At 43.1% G+C, this 23,804-nt stretch overlaps 1 protein-coding gene across 36 annotated transcripts in view; it reads right to left on the bottom strand.

Moving 5' to 3' along the window:
- Window positions 1-23,804, bottom strand: part of LOC118365701 (myosin-10-like) — a 94,353-nt gene that overhangs the window by 15,547 nt on the left and 55,002 nt on the right. For 31 of the 36 annotated variants that reach the window (XR_008088357.1, XR_008088354.1, XR_008088340.1 and 28 more), the window contains exons 11-33: window positions 23,520-23,618; window positions 23,128-23,271; window positions 22,808-22,903; window positions 21,302-21,420; window positions 20,762-20,914; window positions 18,660-18,848; window positions 18,292-18,465; window positions 17,278-17,392; window positions 16,948-17,019; window positions 11,336-11,529; window positions 10,975-11,096; window positions 10,765-10,834; window positions 10,419-10,579; window positions 9,939-10,047; window positions 9,651-9,782; window positions 7,453-7,659; window positions 7,007-7,144; window positions 6,511-6,634; window positions 5,788-5,959; window positions 2,639-2,851; window positions 2,238-2,382; window positions 1,019-1,225; window positions 778-882 (exon numbers count right to left, since the gene is read on the bottom strand). Coding sequence is in view for 5 of the 36 variants with exons in the window: in XM_052490344.1 (XP_052346304.1) it covers window positions 778-882; window positions 1,019-1,225; window positions 2,238-2,382; window positions 2,639-2,851; window positions 5,788-5,959; window positions 6,511-6,634; window positions 7,007-7,144; window positions 7,453-7,659; window positions 9,651-9,782; window positions 9,939-10,047; window positions 10,419-10,579; window positions 10,765-10,834; window positions 10,975-11,096; window positions 11,336-11,529; window positions 16,948-17,019; window positions 17,278-17,392; window positions 18,292-18,465; window positions 18,675-18,848; window positions 20,762-20,914; window positions 21,302-21,420; window positions 22,808-22,903; window positions 23,128-23,271; window positions 23,520-23,618 (3,245 nt within the window). In the remaining 31 variants the exon portion in view is untranslated. The remainder of the gene's footprint in view (window positions 1-777; window positions 883-1,018; window positions 1,226-2,237; window positions 2,383-2,638; window positions 2,852-5,787; window positions 5,960-6,510; window positions 6,635-7,006; window positions 7,145-7,452; window positions 7,660-9,650; window positions 9,783-9,938; window positions 10,048-10,418; window positions 10,580-10,764; window positions 10,835-10,974; window positions 11,097-11,335; window positions 11,530-16,947; window positions 17,020-17,277; window positions 17,393-18,291; window positions 18,466-18,659; window positions 18,849-20,761; window positions 20,915-21,301; window positions 21,421-22,807; window positions 22,904-23,127; window positions 23,272-23,519; window positions 23,619-23,804) is intronic. The other 5 variants (XM_052490347.1, XM_052490346.1, XM_052490345.1 and 2 more) reach the window with 2 other exon arrangements.

The raw sequence follows: 23,804 nt of genomic DNA on the forward strand, positions 1-23,804 counted from the left end.
GTTGTCTAGAGTCTTGTCATTTGATTCAGCTTTGATTCTTGGTCTAACCGAATCAAGGGAATCGATTCCCTCCGGTCTCCGACCGGATGTTTTGGTCGAGCTCTCTCCAAGAAATGTTTTCGAGACAGACACCTATAGAATTGACATCGCCTCCTGATGAATTTTATCGCTTATTAACGTGTACTAATACCTAAAGTTGCATTACAAAAGTATTTCGAAGTGTTTTGTGAAAGTTTATCGTCGACTTTTTGAATTTAAAAAAATGACGTTACGTTATGAAACGCTATTATTTTCCGTTTATCACACAGTCTTCATAGATCGATATCTAGGCTATATATGGACCGATTTAATCGAAAAAAAGACCCAATAGTGATTATGGGACATCTAGGAGTGCCAACAAAGAAGATGGTCAAAGGTAATGAATGTTTTATATTTTATTTGTGCGGTTTGTGTAGCGACGACTATGCTAATTATTTTGTTTACGTCCCCTGCGGGTCTTTTGGGGTGTTACATGCTATCAGATAATAGCTTCTCATGCTTTCGCCGAAAAGCATTTTAAAAATCTGACTTGTTGCCTGGATTCACAACGAGTGTAGCTTTAATTCAATACCCTGCATGTGTATTTTAATGAACGTTTGAGTTTTAACTAATACTATTAGCATTTAGCGTAGCGCATTTGCATTTCCAGAGCTCTAGATGGGACGCCTGCGTGCCAGGTAGGAGCAAGAGGTTAAGAGCATGTAATGGCTTGGTGACGTATAAGGAGTCTCTGCTCACCTGTGTGTCCTGTAACGCACTCTCCAGGCCGGCTGAATCCTTGGCCAGCTTGATTCCCTTCTTCTCAGCGTCCTCCAGCAGGGCGGAGACAGTGTCCAGCTCCGTCTACAGACAAAGGTCAATAAATATCTATTCATAGTCACATGGAGACATATTCACTCCCATTTTGAGAAACCAATGGACTTCAACACATAGTGATGACGACAGACAGACAGCGTGGTCCGTTGACTTGCCCTCTAACCTGCAGTTTGTGTGTGCGGTCGGCCAGTTCTAATTTAGCCCTCTCTCCCTCGGTGGCTCGGGCCATGAACTCCTGCAGCTGAGCCTCCATCTTCTTCCTCTTGTGTTCTGACTCTGTCTTGGCCTGCTGAAGCCCCTTCACCTCGCTCACCAGCTCCTTGTTGTCACTCTCCAGGGTACACTTGTTCTTCTCCAGGTTGGACTTGAACTGCAGCGGAAAGTGGGGGGAAAGGGGTTGTGGTATACATTGGGAAGATGAGAGAATTTTACAGAGGGTATGTTGGATAGGCCTGTCCTCTTGGCTTGCTTAGCAAAGAAGTGATAGTGTAGTGCTACTACTGTATGAGATGACGTTATGTAGACAGTTCTATTTTCTCAGGTGGCGACCAATAATTTATATATACACTAGATGACTGATTGAAGCCTGATTGAAGCCACCGTGCCTCCATCTTGGGAGTGTAAAACATATTTTAGAAGCTATAGAAATGCATTTATTAATGTCTACATTCGTTTTTTGCCATGTGTATTCTATTAGAAACACCTTAATGCATACAATTACATTATATTAAAAGATAAACATACGTTTTTTAATTAAAATAAAATATAAAAACAGTTAACTTTTTAGAGAGTACTAATGTTACTGTCCCCATGACAACACATACTTAAATACATATCAATTTGTCCTTGTCCCATTTCATTTAAATACTGTAGAATTCCACTCATTCCTATGGAGGACTGCTCTTTTACTGGGGAGTCCCAATATGGCCGACCAGTGGCTTGAAAGCCTCTCAATGGCCAATACATAGCATCAGCAATCTAGGGTTTATATACATCGTTGGAGGAGATCCACTCTCTTGACCTGCTAAACATGTGTGTTGCTACCACTGTCTAACAACGTTATGGTTGGCAGGTGCCATGTCTGATGGTGGACCTAGCCTCTAGGCCTGGTAAACATGTAATGAGACATGTTACTAGATTATTTTTTTTACCTTTATTTAACTAGGCAAGTCAGTTAAGAACAAATTCTTATTTTCAATGATGGCCTAGGAACAGTGGAGGAGCTCCTCCAACTGCCTGTTCAGGGGCAGAACGACAGATTTGTACCTTGTCAGCTCTGGGATTTGAACTTGCAACCTTCCGGTTACTAGTCCAACGCTCTAACCACTAGGCTACCCTGCCGCCCCACTTGACAGGTGTATTGTCTTTGATTATAGACCCACCCTCTTGGCCTGCTCCAAATTCTCAGACAGCTCCTCCAGGGCGGTGGAGTGTCTCTGTCTCATCTCCTGGACCTGAGACTCGTGGTTCTTGGTCTCCTCATCGATGGCCTTCTTCAGCTCAGCCACCTCCTGCTCTCGCTTGGTCCTGAGAGGAGAGAAAGGAGAGGAGAGAGGCATTAGAAAGACACCTCACTGAGGTGCTGTGTCTCTCCATAGCCCTCATGCAGTTACACACGCAGGTACTTTGCCAAACTATGACAGTGCCACTTTTTCAGTGCGACCCTACACCGGTTCTTTATCCATTTCGAAAAGCACCGAAAATAAACATATTGGGACTACAGTAAACATAAGCGTATCAGCGCAGCAGAGAGCAGTACATCTGACAAGCAGTCTCCCAGTACCTGAGCTCCTGCTGGGCAGCGGTGGTATCCAGAGTGTCCTCCAGCTCAGTCTTCAGAGCCTCCAGCTCCTCACTGAGGTCCCTCTTGACTTTCTCCGCCTTGTTCCTGGACACCTTCTCTGACTCCAGGTCCTCCTGCAGCTCTGACAGCTGGGCCTGCAGCTCCCGCACAGCTTTCAGAGCGTTGTTCTTCTGGGCCGCCTCGTCATCGCCCCTGGTACACACGCACACACAACAAACCAATCAATTCCAAAATCAATTCCAAACAGCAACATAGAAATCGTTAGATTAGCTGGCTAATGCCAGGATACATTCCATTTAAATGAAGAGGTGAGAAATCATGTTAACTGTGGGGCGTTCATCTGAGCAGTGCTTTTATAGTACCAGAGATGTCCAAATGTTAGGATCATTTTGGGTAAAACCATGGTACACAAAACTGGTACATGAAATCACTGCACATTCTCTAAATCCCTCAAAATTGCTGATCATTTCAAAATCATACAGGCCCTAGCAAGTGAGACTGCAGCGTGGTGACAAAATCCCAGTGAACACAGGGTGGCAGTGTGATCGACCTTACAGCGAGTGAGCTCATGAGGACCTGTGTGTGTTAGTCAGCCTGCTGTGTGTGTGTGTGTGTGTGTGTGTGTGTGTGTGTGTGTGTGTGTGTGTGTGTGTGTGTGTGTGTGATATCTGAGTGAAAATATCCCCAATAGTATTACTTGGATGAGGACATACTGTATGTATTATGGTTATGGTGTGTTTGTCCGAGCAGTGAGTTTCTTGACCGTGTCTGTCTGTGCCTTTCTCTGTCAGTAGAAATGCCATTGCGAGCGAGGCCATAGTGAGATTGAATATGTGTTGTTGCTGGCAGTCAGGCTAGATTAAACTATTATTATTATTATGGATTCTGACACATACTCACTCTAACATATCCAACCCTGGATTGTTAATTAGACTCATTCTGTCATTTCTTGTTTTGATTATTCATTGATGAGATTGATGAGAGATGAGAGACATTCTACTGAGACATTCTACTGTACTGTTGGAGCTAGTAACAAAAGCATTTCACTGCACCTGCTATAACACCTGCAAATCTGTGTACGCGACCAATACACTTTGATTTGACTCCTGAGCCCTGCCTGCATTCCTTAGACAGGACCAAATAATAACTCCATGTCCAATTAGGTATTTTACTGATGAAGCCATGGATAGCAATATAGCTACTAATGAGTCATTATAGTCAAATAGCAACTGCCCAGACTATGGTAATTCAATAGCCCTACAATTATAAACAGTCATAAAATTCCAACTGAAATACTGTAGCCTAAGTAACGGTTTAAACAACTAACCTATGACCATGTGATGATTTCAAAGGTCATTTAGGGGATACTGTTTTCACTACAGTCTACACCTGAATTCACTACAGTCTACACCTGAATTCACTAGTCACCACCTGAATTCGCTAGTCACCACCTGAATTCGCTACAGTCACCACCTGATTTCGCCACATCTAAATGATTGGACTTCCCCTTCATGCCAATGACCTCTGTTGTAGCCAGAGGAGGAGCTCATTACTATGTGGTCTCAGTTTCCCTAATCAAAAGGGACTTAATTGAACGTGATACCAAATGCGTTGCTCATGAATATTTTCCACTAAATTAGGTCTGAATTGGCTTTGGATTACAAAGATTGTTAAATGAACAATCAAGCTAAATTGAGGTAATGCTTGGATGCAAGTTGACACTCATTCTCCTTCTTCCAAGAGACAGGTCTTTTTCGAGCCATATCTGGTAATGTTTTCCTTGAGTCCAGCAGCCCTATTCAGAAGCTATTAAAAATAAACGTCTGTGAAGTACAAACAGATTCCTTGACCAAATCCCTCTGAGGTGTGAGACGATCCGTCATAGCTGCCATGCCCAAGCTGAGATTCCTTTTCCTTTCCGTTGGGAAATGCAGTGAGAGACTTGGATGGAGCACATCATCAATCTCTATCAATCTGCCTCAGAGTGTGCGTGTGTATTAAATTACTCTAGTGAGGGTGATAGCCAGCATACCAGCACGCACTGCACTAAGGAAGGCATTAGTTTAGTTTAGAGTGAACCGATGCTACTGAACAACTAAGCAGCTGGACTGTGTGGCGGCTTTTAAATATTTAGGTCAAAGCCAACATGAGGGTATGTGCCCATATGTAAAAATACTATAGTATACTATGGTTAAATAATATTTTATTCACTGTAGTGTTTTTGCAGACTTTACTGTAGTATTTACAAGCTATTGCACTGTTGGAACTAGTAACATAAGCATTTTGCTGCACCTGCTATAACACCTGCAAATCTGTGTATATACCATAGTCATTACTGTAGTTTTTTTTTGTGGACTGTAGTACTTATGTGAACATGACTGTAGTGTTTTTGTGGTCTGTAGTATACTGTAGTATTTACTATAGTATTCTATAGTATACTATAACATTCTATAGTAGGTACTAAACATGATTGAGGTATACTACAGTGTGTAATATAGTGTGTGGTTTGTAGTATACTGTAGTATACTGTGGTTTGTAGTATACTGTAGTATTTACTATAGTATTATACAGTATACTACACAATTCTATACTAAGTTCTACACACAATCGAGGATTCTACAGTGTGTAATATATTATTCTATAATATACTACACAATTCTATAGTAAGTACTGTAGTACTCTATAGTAAACTGTGGTATTTTTTAATGTGTGTGTGTGTGTGTGTGTGTGTGTGTGTGTGTGTGTGTGTGTGTGCCCGCTGGGTCTCAACTGCTTGGGCCCTGTAGAGTGGACTGTTGCTATGGGGACAGGCGATGGAAGTGGGAGTATATGTGTGGGTGCACATCTATCTAGCCGGTATGGTTTACTGGACCACAGTGGTGGCTGGGCAGGTTGGGCTGGTTGCCATAGGAACAGGCAACATGCACGGTACAGGCTTGCATGGTGGGCAAAGCTTATCATCATCATCATCAATTCCCCTTATTGATCCAGGTAGCGTTCACATGGTACATCCTCCATTTCATTTGATTTCACCGTTTCGAAACATTTTCTCTTGTATGGTGCAAACTGAACACAACCCATGAACGTTCCTGAGAATCCATTTTGGGGCTGGAGGGGGAGTATCTCACCTGGACAGAGCGGCCTGTAGCTCCTCCTCCTTCTTGGCCAGCTGGATCTTGAGCTCCTCTATCTGGGCCTGCAGCTCAGCTATCTGGTCCTGGAGGTCCGTGGTCTCAGCGTCTAGCTTCCTCTTGGCCTTCTCCAGCTCCTGGCGAGTCTTCTCCTCCTTCTTCAAGCGCTCTGTTGACACACGCACACGCACACACACACACACACACACACACACACACACACACACACACACACACACACACACACACACACACACACACACACACACGTAAGCAGACAGACACACACAAGGTGGAGGGGCAGCGGGGTCAACCAAACAATGAAAATAGATGTTGGCCCAGCACTCAAAAGTATCCACTCCAACATTCCACTTAAGCAGTAGTAACCAGATTATTCCGCTTGGTAAACCATTAAGTCATTGTGGTGTCCGAACTGAAATGGAATTCCTATGCATACGCAGAATCACACTACCAGAGAAGTCTTAATCTTATCCAGTCTGTAGTCTTATTTTAATGTTATTATATGCAGTTGAACGTCTGCCATTCCACAACTAGTCTTTCCTGGATTCCTTGCATCATCAAAAGGCTTTGGAGAAGAAAGCCTGACAGGAAGGACCTTGGACCTTCTCCTCCAATGAAGGCAGAGAAAGAGAGCAAGGAAGAAAGAGAGCAAGGAATCGAGGAGACCAATCGAGGAAGAGCCACAGTGAAGCCTTTTACCTTCCAGGTCGACCATCATCACCTCCTGCTTGTTCTTGACCTTGCCCAGGTTCTTGGCCTTCTCCTCCTCCTCCGTCAGCTGGGAGGTCATCTCGGCCACACGGTCGTCCAGCAACTTCTTCTCCTGTTGGGTGGAGAGAGGAGAGGAGAGATGTTTTCTACAACAGGGATCTGCAATGTGTGGCTTCAGAGCCGCATGTGGTTCTTTTAGCGTCCCCTTCATGGCATCTTCTAATAAATCATTTGTATCAGATTAAGATAATCTTAAACATCTCTACTATCCCCTGTACCCTTCAGCGCTCTATACAAGTCTAATCCCTAATTTATGTTTTCCGCTTCAATCAAACGCACAGGGTTCCACATTCAGTGTTGGTGCGGACAGAAGGGGACATTCTATAATGCCTATTCTGGTTTTATTCGAGAGGACCTAGCAGATGGTTGGACGATGTGGAAGCAGAATGTATAAATTAGTCTTAAGTGTGCCCTCTTCTCTGACCTTGAGGAACTTGGAGTTCTGGTCCTCCAGCAGTAGAATGTCCTCCTCCATCTTCTTGATCTTGGCCTCGGCTGTCACCTTCTCCAGCTGAAGCTTCTGCCTGGCTGCCTCCTCTTCATCTAACTGCTCCTCTAGATCCTATGGATAGACAATGGACATACGTTCAACCAACAGAGACACTCAGTATCTTCAGCGCAAGGATATGTATTGCAATGCTGAAGTTACCAATAGTTTTAGTCAGAATGAATTCCATCTAAACCAACATTAACTCATCAACTGATTTTTTGTGTGTGTGTGTGTGTGTGTGTGTGTCTGTGTGTGTGTGTGTGTGTGTGTGTGTGTGTGTGTGTGTGTGTGTGTGTGTGTGTGTGTGTGTGTGTGTGTGTGTGTGTGTGTGTGTGTCCATGCTGCATCCATATGTGCATATATGGGTCTCTCTCTCTGACCTGGATGTGGGACTGCATCTTCTTCTTCTCGTTCTGCATGCTCTGGTTCCTCTCCTCTTCCTCCTCCACTCTGGACTCCAGGTCGTGGAGGATCTCCTCCAGCTCCTGCTTCTTAGCGGCCAGGCGGGCCCTCATCTCCTCCGCCTCAGCAAACAGCTCCGTCTCCGCCTGCAACTGCTCTGCAAGGATATTTTTCTCCTCTAGGAGCTGTGGGGGACACAGAAGATAGAGAGCAAAGTTTACCTACGCTTCTTTTCTAGATGTTATTCGATTAGAATGTCGAAAGGTCAAATCTCCTCAAGTCTACAAAAAAGTTGCTCTCTAGAACCAAAAAGGGTTCTTTGGCTGTTCCCATAGGAGAACCCTTTGAAGAACCCCTTTTGGTTCGAGGTAGAACGCTTTTGGGTTCCATGTAGAACCCTTTCCACTAGAGGTCGACTGATTTTTCAACGCCGATTATTGGAGGACCAAAAACCGCCGATACCAATTAACCGGACAATTTTTATATATATATTTGGAATAATGACAATTACAACAATACTGACTGAACACTTTTATTTTAATTTAATATAATACATAAATAAAAATATTTATTTAGTCTCAAATAAATAATGAAACATGTTCAATTTGGTTAAATAGTGTAAGAACACAGTGTTGGAGAAGAAAGTAAAAGTGCAATATGTGCCATGTAAAAAAAAACTAATGTTGAAGTTCCTTGCTCAGAACATGAGAACATATGAAAGCTGGTGGTTCATTTTAACATGAGTCTTCAATATTCCCAGTTAAGAAGTTTTAGGTTTTAGTTATTATTATAGGAATTATTTTTCTCTATACCATTTGTATTTCACCATTTGTATTTCACCTTATAGGCACTATAGTATTGCCTGCCTAATCTTGGGAGTTGATAGGCTTGAAGTCATAAGCAGCGCTGTGCTTCAAGCATTTAAAAAAACATTTTCTTTTACCTTTATTTAAGCAGGCAAGTCAGTTAAGAACAAATTCTTATTTTCAATGACAGCCTAGTTAACTGCCTGTTCAGGGGCAGAACGACAGACCTTGTCAGCTTGGGGATTGGAACTTGCAACCTTCCGGTTACTAGCCAAAAAGGTCTAATCACTAGGCTACACTGCCGCCCCAGTGACCATTGCGAAGAGCTGCTGGAAAACGCAGGAAAGTGCTGTTTGAATGAATGCATACGAGCCTGCTGCTGCCTACCACCGCTCAGTCAGACTGCTCTATCAAATATCAAATCATAGACTTAATTATAATATAATAAACACACAGAAATACGAGCCTTAGGTCATTAATATGGTCAAATCAGGAAACTATCATTTCGAAAACAAAATGTTTATTCTTTCAGTGAAATACGGAACAGTTCGGTATTTTATCTAACGGGTGGCATCCTTAAGTCTAAATACTCCTGTTACATTGCACAACCTTCAATGTTATGTCATAATAATGTAAAATTCTGGCAACTGAATTACAGTCTTTGTTAGGAAGAAATGGTCTTCACACAGTTCGCAACGAGCCAGGCGGCCCAAACTGCTGCATATACCCTGACTCTGCTTGCATAGAACGCAAGAGAAGTGACATAATTTCCCTAGTTAATAATGCCTGCTAACATTAATTTATTTTAACTAAATTTGCAGGTTTAAAAATATATACTTGTGTATTGATTTTAAGAAAGGGATTGATGTTTATGGTTAGGTACATTGGAGTAATGACAGTGCTTTTTTGATTGATTGTTTTTTATAAAATAAGTTTAATGCTAGCTACCTTGGCTCCTTGCTGCACTAGCGTAACAGGTAGTCAGCCTGCCACGCAGTCTCCTCGTGGAGTGCAATATAAACGGCGTCCAAAAATGCAGATTACCGATTGTTATGAAAACTTGAAATCGGCCCCAATTAATCGGTCGACCTCTCCTTTCCACAGAGGGTTCTACATGGAACCCAAAATAGTTATACTTGGAACCAAAAATGGTTCTCCTATGGGGACAACAGCAGAACCCTTTTACTTTCAAACCCAGTGGCCAAACTAGTACTACACAGCATGAACTATGGAAGCCAACTACATTAACAATGGCTGGAGTAAGTTCACATGTTGTTTTATCTTCGGCAGTGCATACTTCAGAAGAATAGCTAAATTGAGATGTAGAACCATGGTAAGGGGATCAGGTAGAGCTCCAGGTAGTAACTCACCTGTTGGTGTTTCCTCTCCACCTCCACCAGCTCTCCCTCCACCTTGCTCTGTCTCTCCTTCACCTTGACCAGCTCCTCGTCTTTGGCCTGCATCTCCTCCTCCTGCCGGGTCACCTGGAGCAGAGGTTTCACCTGGAAGGGAAACAGGAGGGTCCCATCAAGGTCAGGGGAGGGAAGAATGGAAGAAGGGAATAGGATAAGGTGTAGAGAAATGGTCATATGCATCCTGTTAACAGAGGGTGTAGATGTGGTCTCACAGCACGCTCCATCAGTAAAACCCCCACTCACCTTGGTGAAGAGTCTCCACCACTGCCAGTGGCGCAGCTTGAGGTAGGCAGCACAGTTCCTCTGGAGGACCTTCAGAGCACTCAGCTGCTGCTGCTTCTTAGCAAACGCCCTGAGGAGAGACATAATTAAGAGACTGATATCACATACAGCTTTACTTTAGCTACTTAACTTGGCCACAGCTGTCTCCCAAAACATAACACATACAGTATCATTTTGACATTATACAGTTTTAGCAACTTCATAACTTATCTGTACTTATGCCCCATTTTTGTGAGTTGCATTGAAATCAAAGGGCATGAACATGCCTCAGTAATGAGGTGGACATTTAAACCTACTTGACTGAGTGATAGGGGAGAGACAGTGGGGCTGCTGAGTCATGGTACTTACTATGTAAAGTGATTTGAAGTCTGGAAGTCTGGAAAGTCTGGCTATATAAATATGAATTAAGTTATGAATCAATAATTAATCCTAATGACTCACTTGCGTGCCAGGTAGCCGCGGCAGACAGACTGGAAGTAGATGATTATGTCAGTGATCTTCAGGTCTCTCTCCTCCTCCAGGTGGGCCAGGACTCCGGTCCTGAAGAAGATCTTACTCTGGCCGATACGGAACAGGTTGGGGTCCAGTTCCAAGGCTCGGATCTGTTACAATATACAGGTGAATACGAGTAAATGAGGGAAGTCAGCATGCAAATCAGATATTTTTTGTTTGTTATTTCTATCCTTTTAAACAGGCTGGTGCATTTACACAACTCATATTTTCATGAGTTTCAACACTTTTGCTCATTGTGTTAGTTAATTAATAGATAACATTGGAAGCCCTTTACCATCCTCTCGCAGGCCTGTTTCCCGTCCATGAAGCCCTTGGGTATGGCATTAGGGGTCAGGATCTCGTACCTCGGATAAATAGAGAGGTTTTAGGAGTTAACACACAGGCATATACCCAGAGATCACTGTAAGTGAGGGCAGTCTAGTCTGCTCACAGTGAAGACAAAGAACACAAGCACAATAGTTATGTGTTCTGTTTCCGTGGTTACCTCTGTCTGAACTCCTGGAAGACGATGCGGTTGGGGAAGCCCTGTCTGCAGATACGGATTCCCTCCAGAACTCCATTACACCTCAGCTGGTCCAGAACCAGATGGGGCTCCAGCTTACCAGCCTGACAGTGATGAAGTGAAGTGTTATAAATAAATAATTCAAAAACTGGTACAGGTGTACAAGCAAAGACTATTACCTATTAACCTTGTGTCTACAGAAGGTCTAGCAATATATACTCAGAGAAAACACTGAAGTTAAGAGATCAATTCAAGTCTCGCCCCTTCTGTGGGCTTTAGTATAGAACAGGTGGCCTGGTATAGTTAGACTGACATGTAAAGTATGACAGGATATACTACTCACCTTCTTCTCGTGGTTGGGGATAATACAGCGGACAAAGTTGGGGTTGGTGTTCCTCAAGGTGGCCATGAGCTTGGTGAGGGACTCCTTGTAGAGCTGGCCCACCGTGCGGAACATGCCCTTCTTGGTCTTGTAGGTGGCTCCGAACGTCGTCTCCGCCATGCCCGCCACCTGGTCCAGGCCCACGATGCGGTCCACTGGCGAGGAGAGAGGGGGAAGGAAAGGGGTTAGAAGAGGGGGGGATAGGACTTGGAGACAGACAGACAGACAGACAGACAGACAGACAGACAGACAGACAGACAGACAGACAGACAGACAGACAGACAGACAGGCAGACAGGCAGGCAGGCAAGCAGGCAGACAGACAGAGGAAGCTGGGAGTAGCAGCAGCCAGCAGCAATGTGTGTCAGCTGAAGGTGTAGACAGATGAGGACCTCTAGGTATGACTGGCAGCCTCTGTGGATTTGTGGGGACGGGACAAGGACAGGGCTAGAGGATCACCTAAAACTGTAGCCCCGGACAAGCACAACTGATTCAACACGCCAAGTAATCATCAAGCCATCGATGAGTTGAATCAGGCGTTTTTATCCGGGGCTACAACAACGATGTGTGCTGTTGGGGGTACTGGAGGACTGGAGTTGGGAACCACTGCTATACGGTATACATGCTTGGTTCCAGGGTCTGTATTCATAAACGTTCTTCAGGCTAGGTACAGCTGATAAAGGGTGGGATGGTTGCTAGCGGTAAAAACAGGTCTTCTTCAGCACTATGTTCCCACTCTACTCCTTTCAGCAGTCATTTAAAGTGACAACCTTTTAGGATAACTACACATTAAAGGCCTATTCTTTGGTATGAAACTAAAGGCATTTCACAGCCTGGGACCTTTCCTACACATTGTCTTTTTTTCATCATATTAGCATAATCTGACAGTCAGTCACACAGGGCCATTTCATATCCGTAACTTCAGATTCACAACATGCCTCATTTCATTTTGGTGTGTCATTATTTCTGTGCTGGCGTGTTGACAATTGTCATATTTCCAATACGTGGCATAAAATATTTTTGATACAAGGCATGCTGATGAATTAACAATTGTTTATCCAAGTGTCCATACAGGTAATTCATCAAAATCAAACCTCCAACTGTGTTATTAGGCTTCTAGGGTTTTCAGGCAAACAGAACTCCAGGAATGTCCTACAAAGTTCCAGACTTTCAGTTTTTAGTCTGTAGATATTGTACCACTGTCACACCTGCTGTGTATCAACGTCTATAGTACTGTAGAATCGGGCCAAGAGAAATGCCAAATACTACATGTGGTTCCAATTCTCTGCTACTTTGAAAAAATAAAAGTGAGAAATGAATGCCATTAATCTTTCGTCAGTCAAGCCTCAATTCTTTAATTCCCTTTACGCTTAAATATATGCCTTGGAAAGGGAATAAAACCCAGAAAGGAGAATAGGCTTTGGTTTGGAATACTGAATAACCAGTGCTCTTAACCTTTCCACCATACTGTAAGGAAGCGGTCAAAATGTACACTATTGTTACCCTGAGGAAAATGGGGGAGGGGCATGCTTTTTCAATTTCAGTCAGGGGGGGTTTACTATTTTTTTATTTAGTCCAGGGGAGGGTCATGTCGTTTGGAATTGATTCAATGTCATACATTCATAGAAAAAAAGGTTGCTATCTAACCCTTTGAAGAACCCTTTTTGGTTCCAGGCAGAACCCTTTTGAGTTCAATGTAGAACCCTTTACACAGAGGGTTCTACAAGGAACCCAAAATAGTTCTACCTGGAACCAAAAAGGGTTCTACCTGGAACCAAACATGTTTATTCTATGGGGACAGTCGAAGAACACTTTTTTCTAAGTGTATTGCTCAGTGTTCGATAATGAGTTGCTTATTATATCTGGATGTGTGCCTGATGATGCCCCTCATCCCTGATTCTCTGCTGGGCGTGCAATATCAAGTGCCACTACTGTAGTCTCAATAAAATGATCCATAGACTATAGGCCTAGGCTACATGAAGAGCACACTTGGAAAAGCACAGGGCAACATCATATTTCGAAGAAAATGTACTTAATTCCTATGTTTTTGTGCTGCTTGGATGGTGTACAAATAAGCTACACTCTCAATCAATCAATCAATCAATCAATCAAATTGATTTATAAAGCCCTTTTTACGTCAGCAGATGTCACAAAGTGCTTATACAGAAACCCAGCCTAAAACCCCAAACAGCAAGCAATGCAGATGTAGAAGTACGATGGTTAGGAAAAACTCCCTAGAAAGGCAGGAAACGAGGAAGAAACCTAGAAAGGAACCAGGGGTGGCCAGTCCTCTTCTGGCTATGCTGTGTGGAGATTATAAAAGTACATGGCCATTAAGGCCAGATTGTTCTTCAAAATGTTCAAATGTTCATAGATGACCAGCAGGGTCATATAATAATAGTGGTTATAGAGGGTGCAACAGGTCAGCACCTCAGGTGTAAATGCTTTTCATAGCCGAGTATTCAGAGGTCGTGACAGCAGGTGCGGTAGAGTGAGAGAGAGCGAGGAAGAGTTGAATTACACACTGCAATTGATAGGCTGTCCCAATCATGAGCCCTGCTCTTGTTGATGTAGGCCTATAGTCTTTTGTGCAGCCTAACCAATGGTTGTGCTGTGTAAGGTGGCACTTCAGGAAGCAAGTCAAAAGCTTCGTCCCCAAAATGCTATATTTGTGTGTGCGCTGACCAGCCCTACTGATGTCCTGTTCAGTTTGAGAGGAAGAGCGTGAAGATGAGAATGAGGACCGGAGGTAAGCTTGCTTCTGCTATAATTGATTTTAATAAAAAACAATGTTTCGTTGCCCATAATGAAGCTATTTATCAGAGTTACTAACCTCACAATAAGCCTTTTTCAAGTAATTTACATAGCTTACATTACAAAGAAGTGTCAGCTGTGGAGATTGACAGCGCATGGGTGCTGAAATGCTAATTCAAGAAGGCCTAATTAATTTAAACGATCTTCATTTTAATTTTACTTTAGGCTACTAACAACAAGAGGGCTTTGTGTTGGAGCCTTTTTCTTCCTATTCAAGATATAAGAAGTAGGCCTACCTGTTTGACAGATGAAATTATAGTCTACTATCCACAGACTGTCAGCCAAGTCCTTCAGTCACCATGCACTCCTTAAATATCTGTGTCAGTGAAGAGCTTAGTGTATTAAGTTAAAACCAGGGCTCGAATTGATGTGGCTTTTGTTAAATAAAATGGCTAAAAGCATACGCCTACCCCTTGCTAGCTTAATATTTTATTTAAAATTAAAAAAACACACAAAAAAAAAGATTATATAAAGTGATCTATAACGCAATGTTTGTGCTAGAAACAAGTTGTAAAACGTGGGGGAAAGACGTGAGTACGATGCATATGGGATATCTTTAGTTTGTCTCTATGACATTCAGAGGCTATGCTACAACCACCTATAGGAGATTAAAAGAATGGACTTCGCTTGGGAAGTAATGTGTGATTCTGTCACTATTGTTGGATTCTAGCTTGAAATATACTTAGTCATGTTACCAGACTAGAACTTCTTGATTACTGTATATGTACAAAAAATGTATATGGGGTCAATGGAGGGTGGACAGGAACTAAGTTTATGGAAAGTTACTGACTGAGACAAGAGTGCAGAAAGTGTACATTCTGTCAAACATGTTATTGTTACATCTCATGGCTCCTAAGGAGGGAGGCAAAGGGCAACAGTCTGGTTTCAGTCACTGATAAGGTAGGATAGGTGTGGGTTAGGGAGGAGCGAGGAATTCGGCCCGAGATCAGGTCAGATGAAGTGAGAAGGAACAGTCCAATCCCACACACACATACACTGCCATGCCCACAAAGGTTCCAGCATCAGGCAGGGCCATGAGTACACCAGTGAGAGGAGCCAATTCAGTTCCTGACTAGCAACAGAGGTGTAGTGGCTGTCAATATGTGCAAGGAGTTGACTCTGCCTCGTAGGAGGGTATAAATATATGTGTTTGTGTTAACATGTCTTTGTCTTTGCAGCTGTATGACCCAGTGGGTGAATAAACTTGGTTTGAGCTTCTGCTTGTTCAGAACCTAACAGTTGGCGTTGTCGGCAGGATTCACCACGATTTACAGTCGAACTAAAGAGTCCGAATCAGTGAAACAGGAGCCGGCCACCAAAAACAAGGTAGACACAGTTCCTATACCTGTTACAACTCATTCTGACATCTTGGGGAGATGAGAGTCGTAGGCTGAACGAATTATAGGACACGGACATAGAAAGCCTACATTTATTCAGTAGTCCCATCGTGTTACGACCAGTCGTAAAATATTGGGGGAGGGTAGGTTCCGTATGTATAGGTCCCAAGTGGGGGTGTTCCTCTGCAAGATCCATAGAAATATAGGGTTACGGGTAGGTTCCGTACGAATAGGTCCCGAGTGGAGCTAGTTCCCTGCAAGTTCCGTGGGTGACACTACAGTGTAGGGTAGGTTCCATGTAGGATACGTCTCTAGTGGGGGGTGTTCCCCTGCAAGATCCGTAAGTGGGACGAAAGTCCCAGCCGCAGTGGCTGTGAGGCCGTAGAGTGTGTGTGTATGGATAACGTGTCATGCTTGAGTACTAGTACGGTATGGTAGGTTGTAGAGAAGTAGTCCATGGAGAAGGACAAAGGAGGAATGTGGATGGAGATAGAAGGTTGCTTATAAGTTCTGGAGGAGAGCCTCATTCACGGTTAGAAAAGCAAAAAGATATTGAAATGTTTTTTTAACATGATTTGTGTGTATAAGCAGTAGCAATAAGGAGAATGTTTGGTTTATGCCCTATTGGGGCGGGGAACCGTGACAGATTGTGCGGAAATAGGAAGATAACTGTGAATAATTTTGGTTGTGTGTGTTGTCAACAACAGTGATATATGAAGCGTGACACCTGTCTGTATAAGACATTAGGTCTCCCTTATTCTCAAGTAGTAAATTGGCAGACACTTCAGTAATGGATCTAATACAAAGTAGGTTCCGTGACCAAATGATTAGGTACCTATACCGTAATTACTCTCCGGAAAGTGGACTAAATTGCTCTGAAAAGCCTGTATTATTGTTTGTTGTATTTTCTTCATGGTATAATCATTACATAATTTGAATTGAACAAAACGATAATAAAGGCTTTTCAGACCAATTCAGTCTAAGTAGGCAGTATCTTATGCTAGCAGGAGTAGAGCATTACTGAACGGTATTGCCATCCATTAGCCTAATGACTACTATACTAGTACTGAGACATTGGCGACGACCAACAATGACATGCAGCCTAGAAGCGCCGGGAGCCTCTGTATGGAGGTAGTCTACACCATGCTGCACTGCTAAGCCATGGATCTACATCAGCATGTCATAACATAAAACGTTATCTATCTATATGAGCAACACGATGCTGCACTGGTAAGCCATGGATCTACATCAGCATGTCCCAACATAAAACGTTATCTATCTCTATGGACAACACGATGCTGCGCTGGTAAGCCATGGATCTACATCAGCATGTCCCAACATAAAACGTCATCTATCTCTATGGACAACACGATGCTGCGCTGCTAAGCATGGAACCTTCTACAGCTACAGTTATTACATTCACCTGGAGGCTCATCAAGACTAGTGACATTGTTCTGTATCTCTACGATACAGAGAGACAGGGGGATAAAAACACCTGACAGAAGAGAAAATAAAAACAGAAAAAGGTTGAAAACATAAACAGAGGTTAGAAGGCTGAAGTCCGACTGATTACTATTGGTACCATGTTAGCTAAATAAGCAGCAAACATTGTACATTGACAATCCCTAAAACAAATAGGCCTAAATTATGATGGATTAACCAATCGAACGAATAATAACTGTTAATCATCAAGCCACTGCTAACACATTCCTTGTCTGTTAATCATGTGGACAGGACCGGGGCCATAACTTACCATCTTTCCAGAGCTCGGCCACAAACTTGTCAGTGGACTGGTTGAGCAGCGAGGCCACGTTGTCATTCAGGGGGTCCATGTTCTTCATCAGCCACTCATCTGCCTTGTAGTCCACCTGGGGAGGGGGGAGAAGGTCAGAGCCATCCAGGCCTAGAGAGATATAAGCAATAATAGCCCTTCAGGGATGAATAAAGTTTATTGAATTGAACTGTCGGAGAGTGGTGATATACAACAAAATGACCGTTGAGGTTCCAAATTCATTTCACTAGAGATGACATAAGACTCCAAATCATTCCAGGAAAGTGTGTTTAAAGACGACGTCGACATAATATTGAACAGATGTGGTTACGGTGTACCGCAGGACTGCCTGTACTGGAAAGGGCCCGGGTCTCTATTGCGCAACACTGACTGGACGCTAGAGAAACTAGCCAAACCTTCTCCCACGTATCTGATACATAAAACCAGGATGATACTCCTGCGGAATTTGAATTCCATAGAGGAGAAGTTGTGCGTCAAGAGCGATACAGCAGCCAGAGGTTGATGGGAACAGGATAGGGGCTAGTGACGGAACAGACAATGCCTCAGGACACATTATAACGGTGGCTTTCCAAAATGACCTGGTGTGCCTCCAAGACCACTACAGGGGAAAACCTTGGAGAAATCAGAAGATCTGGAAGTAAATCCCGCAGCTTGAAAGGACCTGGTGTGCCTCCAAGAACACAACAAACCAAAGGCTCAGGGGTCTACAAGTAGTGCAGATGACGTAAACCAAAGTAACTTGTAAGTGGATACATAAAAATAGCCCCAAACATTGCCTCAGCAGAAAAATCGGTCTATAATACATCCCAGTGCATTGTAAATGTTTAATCTTTGACTCGAGGAATACGGCAGAGCCATAAGTTTTTAAAGGGATAGTTTTCTGGATTTTTACACCAATCTTTGGGTTACAAATAAAAACCAAGCTATCCCTTAAACTATCCTCCACCACCTATATGTAATCTCACCGGTCCGTACCTTGCCAGCGTAGTGGATGATGCAGAAGTCAGCCTTGTCCTTTAGCTGTCTGGGCTTCTGGAACTTGGAGTGGGTGCCCTGCTCCTGGACCAGCTTGTCGATGAACGTCTTGTCTGTGGCCTTAGGGAACCAGCACTCCTCATCCAACAGAGCCAGCACACCAGGAGGGTTCGCCTGCAGGATGACAGCACACAGGGCCATGTTCAATAGCACACCAGGAAAAAAAGTGAATCAACAGAAAATGAATTGTTTTAGTTGACTTTGTTCCTTACTAATTCACTCTGTTTCAAAATGTTAGCTGCTCATTAAACATGACCCAAGTATTGACAACAGCACAACACCACAGGAGGACACACACACACACTCACTAAACGGATACTGACCGGCCTCTCGATGAGGTCGATACAGGGCTGCAGGTCCAGGCCGAAGTCGATGAAACTCCACTCGATGCCCTCCCTCTGGTACTCTTCCTGCTCCAGGACGAACATGGTGTGGTTGAACAGCTGCTGAAGCTTCTCGTTGGTGTAGTTGATGCACAGCTGCTCAAACGAGTTCAGCTACAGGAGAAAGGCATATAAATTGATTTGATCTTTTCAGAACTCAGAAACTCAAGGAACTTTGTCTCAAAAGTAAAGAAAGCAGTAAGATGGATTATTTCTTAATTCATCCCTAGGGGGAAATTGATTTGTAAGGAGTTTCAGATATGTAAAATCAACAAGACTACATTATTTCATTTATGAAACACCAATGAATACCACTTCTAAGATGTCTTCAGCTCAAACTGGCACCTACTGCTTTTTACAGTTTACAAAACAATAACTGCAGCTGATTGAGTTTTGTTTGCTATGATTAAATTGATCCCAGGGATCGTGATTTATTTTCCTGTTCTTTTGGCCCAACATTACAACGCTGCAGCCAAGGCTCTTAGTGGGGGAATAAACAGCTGCCACAAACCAGAAGGGAAACAGACAGATTGGAATTTCAGCACAAGATTTAGTGATCTTGAGATATTGAGTGTTTTAATCGACGATTAGGTTCATGTCAGCAATGTCTGAACCGTCTGAACTCGCCTCTTGTTGAACAAGCCTCGCATGATAACTATTGTCTATCAAGTGATAGATCAATTAATGACCTTGGTGTGAATGATATAAAACTAAATGAGGACGACACCCAAGAGTCATTTTTAGAAGTGCTGAGATTCCCATAACTGACCCTGAGGAGGGAATGGGTTCAAAGTGCAATTGGTACACAGGATAAATGATCAGCTGTTTCCCAAAAATGTCAATCAGACCATTTCCCCACATAAAAATGTCCTTAGATCATTCAGATGACCAGTTCCATAGACAGGATGAACTAAACCAAGTCCCCTCTCTCTTCTCTAGCTGTTTTCTCTGTATCTGGAAGAGATGGAGGGACCTAATGGAGGCCTTATTTGCCATGTATTTACAGTTTTTCTCAATTGCTAAAACAGAATTTCTGAAACCTTGCTCCATTTCCTGAAAACATTAAACACAAAACCTCATCTCTTCAAGCACTATTTACATAACCTCTGACTCCTCTTGCAAAATTAAACATTCGCCTCAAAACAGTTTTACCTGTGTTCAAAATCAAACACTGCTCTCAAATCATAAACAAAGTGATCAAAATGATATACACTCTCAAGCAGTCAGTAAATAATACACCGAAAAATAGAAAACACATTGTTCAAAACATACAATTCTCAGGGAGAAGTACATTTTTTATCTATAAAAATATTAATATTTTCCCGTCATTGTCTTTTGGTGAACGAAAACATGTTCTATCATAGTAGCTCAAAATTGATCAGAAATTACTACTCTGCTTTGCTCTTTGCAATTTTGTTTTTTGTTCTTCCTCCTTGTACCCCTATTCTTACAGTACTGTACCCTGCATCTCACAAACTTGTCCTTTGTCTCTGTGATACTGTAATTCTTGTTCTTTGTTGATATGAACCCGCAACCAGTCAAAATCTAAAATCTCAACCAGTCAAAATCTTAATAAATGGAAAGCACAATGTTCAGGGCCATACAATTTGTCCATTGTACAGTATACAGCCTACAATGCACTGTACTACAGTATCCATTCTCAGACTTTCTCCTTCCCAACCTGTTTGCGCTCTGAACTGGCTTATATTGGTTGTGTCGCATCATTTGAAACAGGTTAAATCAATTTTGAGTGGTTGTGTTCGTATTTGATTGTTGCCACTCGTGTTTACCAGTATGGATGACATGTGCATTAGAATGCAGAATGTGTTTAGAGTTTTGCTGAAAAGTCTAAGTGAGATCTGCAAATTGTGTTTTACCATGTGAAATGGTTTAAGGTATTGACAACAGACTGCATAATTAGCTAAATGAGTCCAGACAACTGAGAACTTTGTTCAGCCAATGGGTTTTAGTGTTTTAGCAATTGAGAAAAACTGTAAGTACCTGTTGAGGCCTACGCATTTAAGTACCTGAAAGATCTCAAAGCCAGCGATGTCCAGGATGCCGATGAAGGAGGCCCCCTGGCGTTTGGTACGGTCCAGGGCCTTGTTGATGCGGTGGACCAGCCAGCGGAACAGACGCTCGTATGTGGCCTTGGCCAGAGCCTCCACTGCAAAGTCAGCCTATATATATATATATATATATATATATATATATATATATATATATATAGAGAGAGAGAGAGAGAGAGAGAGAGAGAGAGAGAGAGAGAGAGAGAGAGAGAGAGAGAGAGAGAGAGAGAGAGAGAGAGAGAGAGAGAGAGAGAGAGAGATGCATTGCTTATTAGATTGTCTTTCAGTGGTATGACTTGGCAAGTAAGTCTGCCATTCTCAGCCTTGGGGTCTCACGGCTAGACCTCTCTGTTGTTATAAATCTAACACAGAGGTGGACAGGAACCACACCCCACAGTACTAACATTATCCTGATCCAGAGTCAGCAGTACAGTGAGTCCATAGAGGGGTGATGAGTGAAGCAAGGATAGCTTCTGTGGCGTAGCGTTTGTGTTTTACCTGTTCTTTGGTCTGGGCCTTTTGGACGTAGTCTCGTCCCACCTTGATCCTTGGAGACAGGATGGCCCGGGTGAACTCCATCACGTTCAGCCCCAACAGGTGGCACAACTTCTGGGCCGCTGGTAGAGGAGAGGAGGAAGAGGGAGATAAAGGAGGGAGTGAAAAAAGGGAAAACAGTAGTAACATTAAACGTTCGTTCTCAAAATGTGATTACAGGCAACACAAATAACTTTACAATACTCAAATATCCCTTGCATAGACTCAAAGCAGTAGCAGGGAATGAAGTAGCAACATTTGAGGAGTTAAACGTTATTGGGATATGAATATATATATATATATATATTATATAGACCCGACGGATAACCCTATAATCCTTCAATTCCCATAAACCCCAGTGAGTGGGAAAACACAGTAAAAACCATATAGACTTTCCATCAGTGGGACCACCGCTTGAGACCACCAGAAAATATATACCACTGGCAGCAGGCCACAGCTCCACATGGTCGGTAGCTAAGAATTACATTCTCCCCCTTCTGCCAGAAGTTGCTCACATTTGACCGTTAATGGTAAAGAATAATAAGTAAGAACTGAACTGAGTGACTGCCTCCCCCTGCCAGTCCAGTAACTCTAAGGTATGCCTGGAGCAGACCTGGATCCAAATACTATTTGAAATATTTCAATTACTTTGAGCAGTTGCTCTAGTCTATCTGGAGTGTCAGGTGAATGGGGTTTGCACTTTTGGGACTTTTGTATTGGTTCCATTGCAAAAGACAAGCTCAACCAACCACAGCTTAAGTATTTGAAATAACTTAAAATAGTACTTGAACCCAGGTCTGGACTAGAGCTCAGGGTAGGGGGTAGTTAAACACACAGCTGTTTAGAACACCCGTGGGTTAACAACACAGACTCGATTTAAGACGTGTCAAAGCGGCTTTTATGATATTTGTCTTTTGGAACTGGGGAGATGTTTGAATTTTAAATATTTGTCACGGCGGGAGCTTCTGGAGAGGTAAGAATGATAAATCTGTATCATTTCCAGGGGTAGAGTTGCCAGCGCAGAGCCTGCTAAAAACATCTGCTTCTGCCCTAGATCTGTTTTCCACATTTGGTAATAAGTGTCTGGGCCACGGCATTGACACTCACTTGCTACCCTCCTACCCTCCTCTTGAAATGCCAAGAATGCAGCAGTAACACACGGAGTTGAGGCAAAGTCTTCATTTGTTTTTCCTTCTAAGTAAAGTAGGGGAGTAAATCTGAATAATTCTGTTGTTTGAAGGTGGGTGACAGGGCCAGGAGAGATGGGAAGGTTAAATCGTTAGAGCTCTGACGTCTGACTCAGGCTGGTTAGCACAGGTCTGGGAGGAAGATGAGGAAGAGGAAGATAAGGTCTGAATGTGAGAATGTGAGGAGCTTCCTTGACATCAATACATGTGACAACAGACAGGTGTAACGGGGGTGTGAATGTAGTTATGTGTGCCGAGGGCACAGCGGGTCAATGTCAGCTACCTGTGTTCTCAGGCATAGAGGCCTGGTCTGAGTTCCTCTCCTTCTTGAAGACGATGTTCCCAAACTGAAGCACGGAGGAGACCACCTTCAGCATGGCTGCAAGCACAGAGAACGTTATCATAAACTTATCATGAAAGCCACACACTGCTCTGTGTTTGTTGGAATACATGGAACTGTTATGAACATGTAAAGTTATAATAATTACAGTAAAGCTGTAAAGTGATGATGTAAAAAGGGCTTTAAAAAGTTGACAGACAGACAGACAGGCAGACAGACAGACAGTCAGTCAGTCAGACAGATGAGAGTGAGGATGGTGGTACCCAGGATCTCGTCGTGGGAGAAGCTCATGATGTGCATGGCCTCCATGGTCTCCTGGAAGTTGTCTTTGTCCTGCTGACCAGGGACGGTAATGTTGCCGTTGGACAGGAAGCGGTAGCTGTTGAAGCCCTCCAGGAGCAGGTCCGCTACAAAGAGGAAAAGGAAATGACATCGAGATAGCTGCTCCGAGGTCACAAAGGACAAAAGGCAAACATGCATTTTTGACAGTCTAGGTAGGTAGTGAACGACACGGAGTCTGAGTGGGTTTCAAGACACCTCAGGCCAACGGCTAGAGAAACAATGTTCTGCATGTCAGAGGGTGACTATTCTTTACAGAGGCCATATGGGTCCGGGTTGTTGAAGTTATGCTGATGATACATATCAGACTACTTACACCTGAGATGTTCTCCCGCACCACACAGCAGCTGGTAGAAGATGTGGAAGGTGCGCTCGTCTTTGGCTTGGCGAACAGCTCTTGATTTCTCCAGTAGATCTGTCCCATCACAGTCAAGGAAGGGCAGCCTTTATACAGTAAAGAAAGATATTAACCCCCTAGAGTAGATTTATGCGGATCTAATTAGTATAATACAACAATCCCCATCAAAAATCTGTCAGTTTATGTAAATGATTAATATATCATAGCTTGCATGGAACATTTAAACTAGCTGTTTGGAAGGAT

The sequence above is a fragment of the Oncorhynchus keta genome, chromosome 32, assembly GCF_023373465.1.
Source record: "Oncorhynchus keta strain PuntledgeMale-10-30-2019 chromosome 32, Oket_V2, whole genome shotgun sequence".
NCBI classification, from domain to species: Eukaryota; Metazoa; Chordata; class Actinopteri; order Salmoniformes; family Salmonidae; genus Oncorhynchus; species Oncorhynchus keta.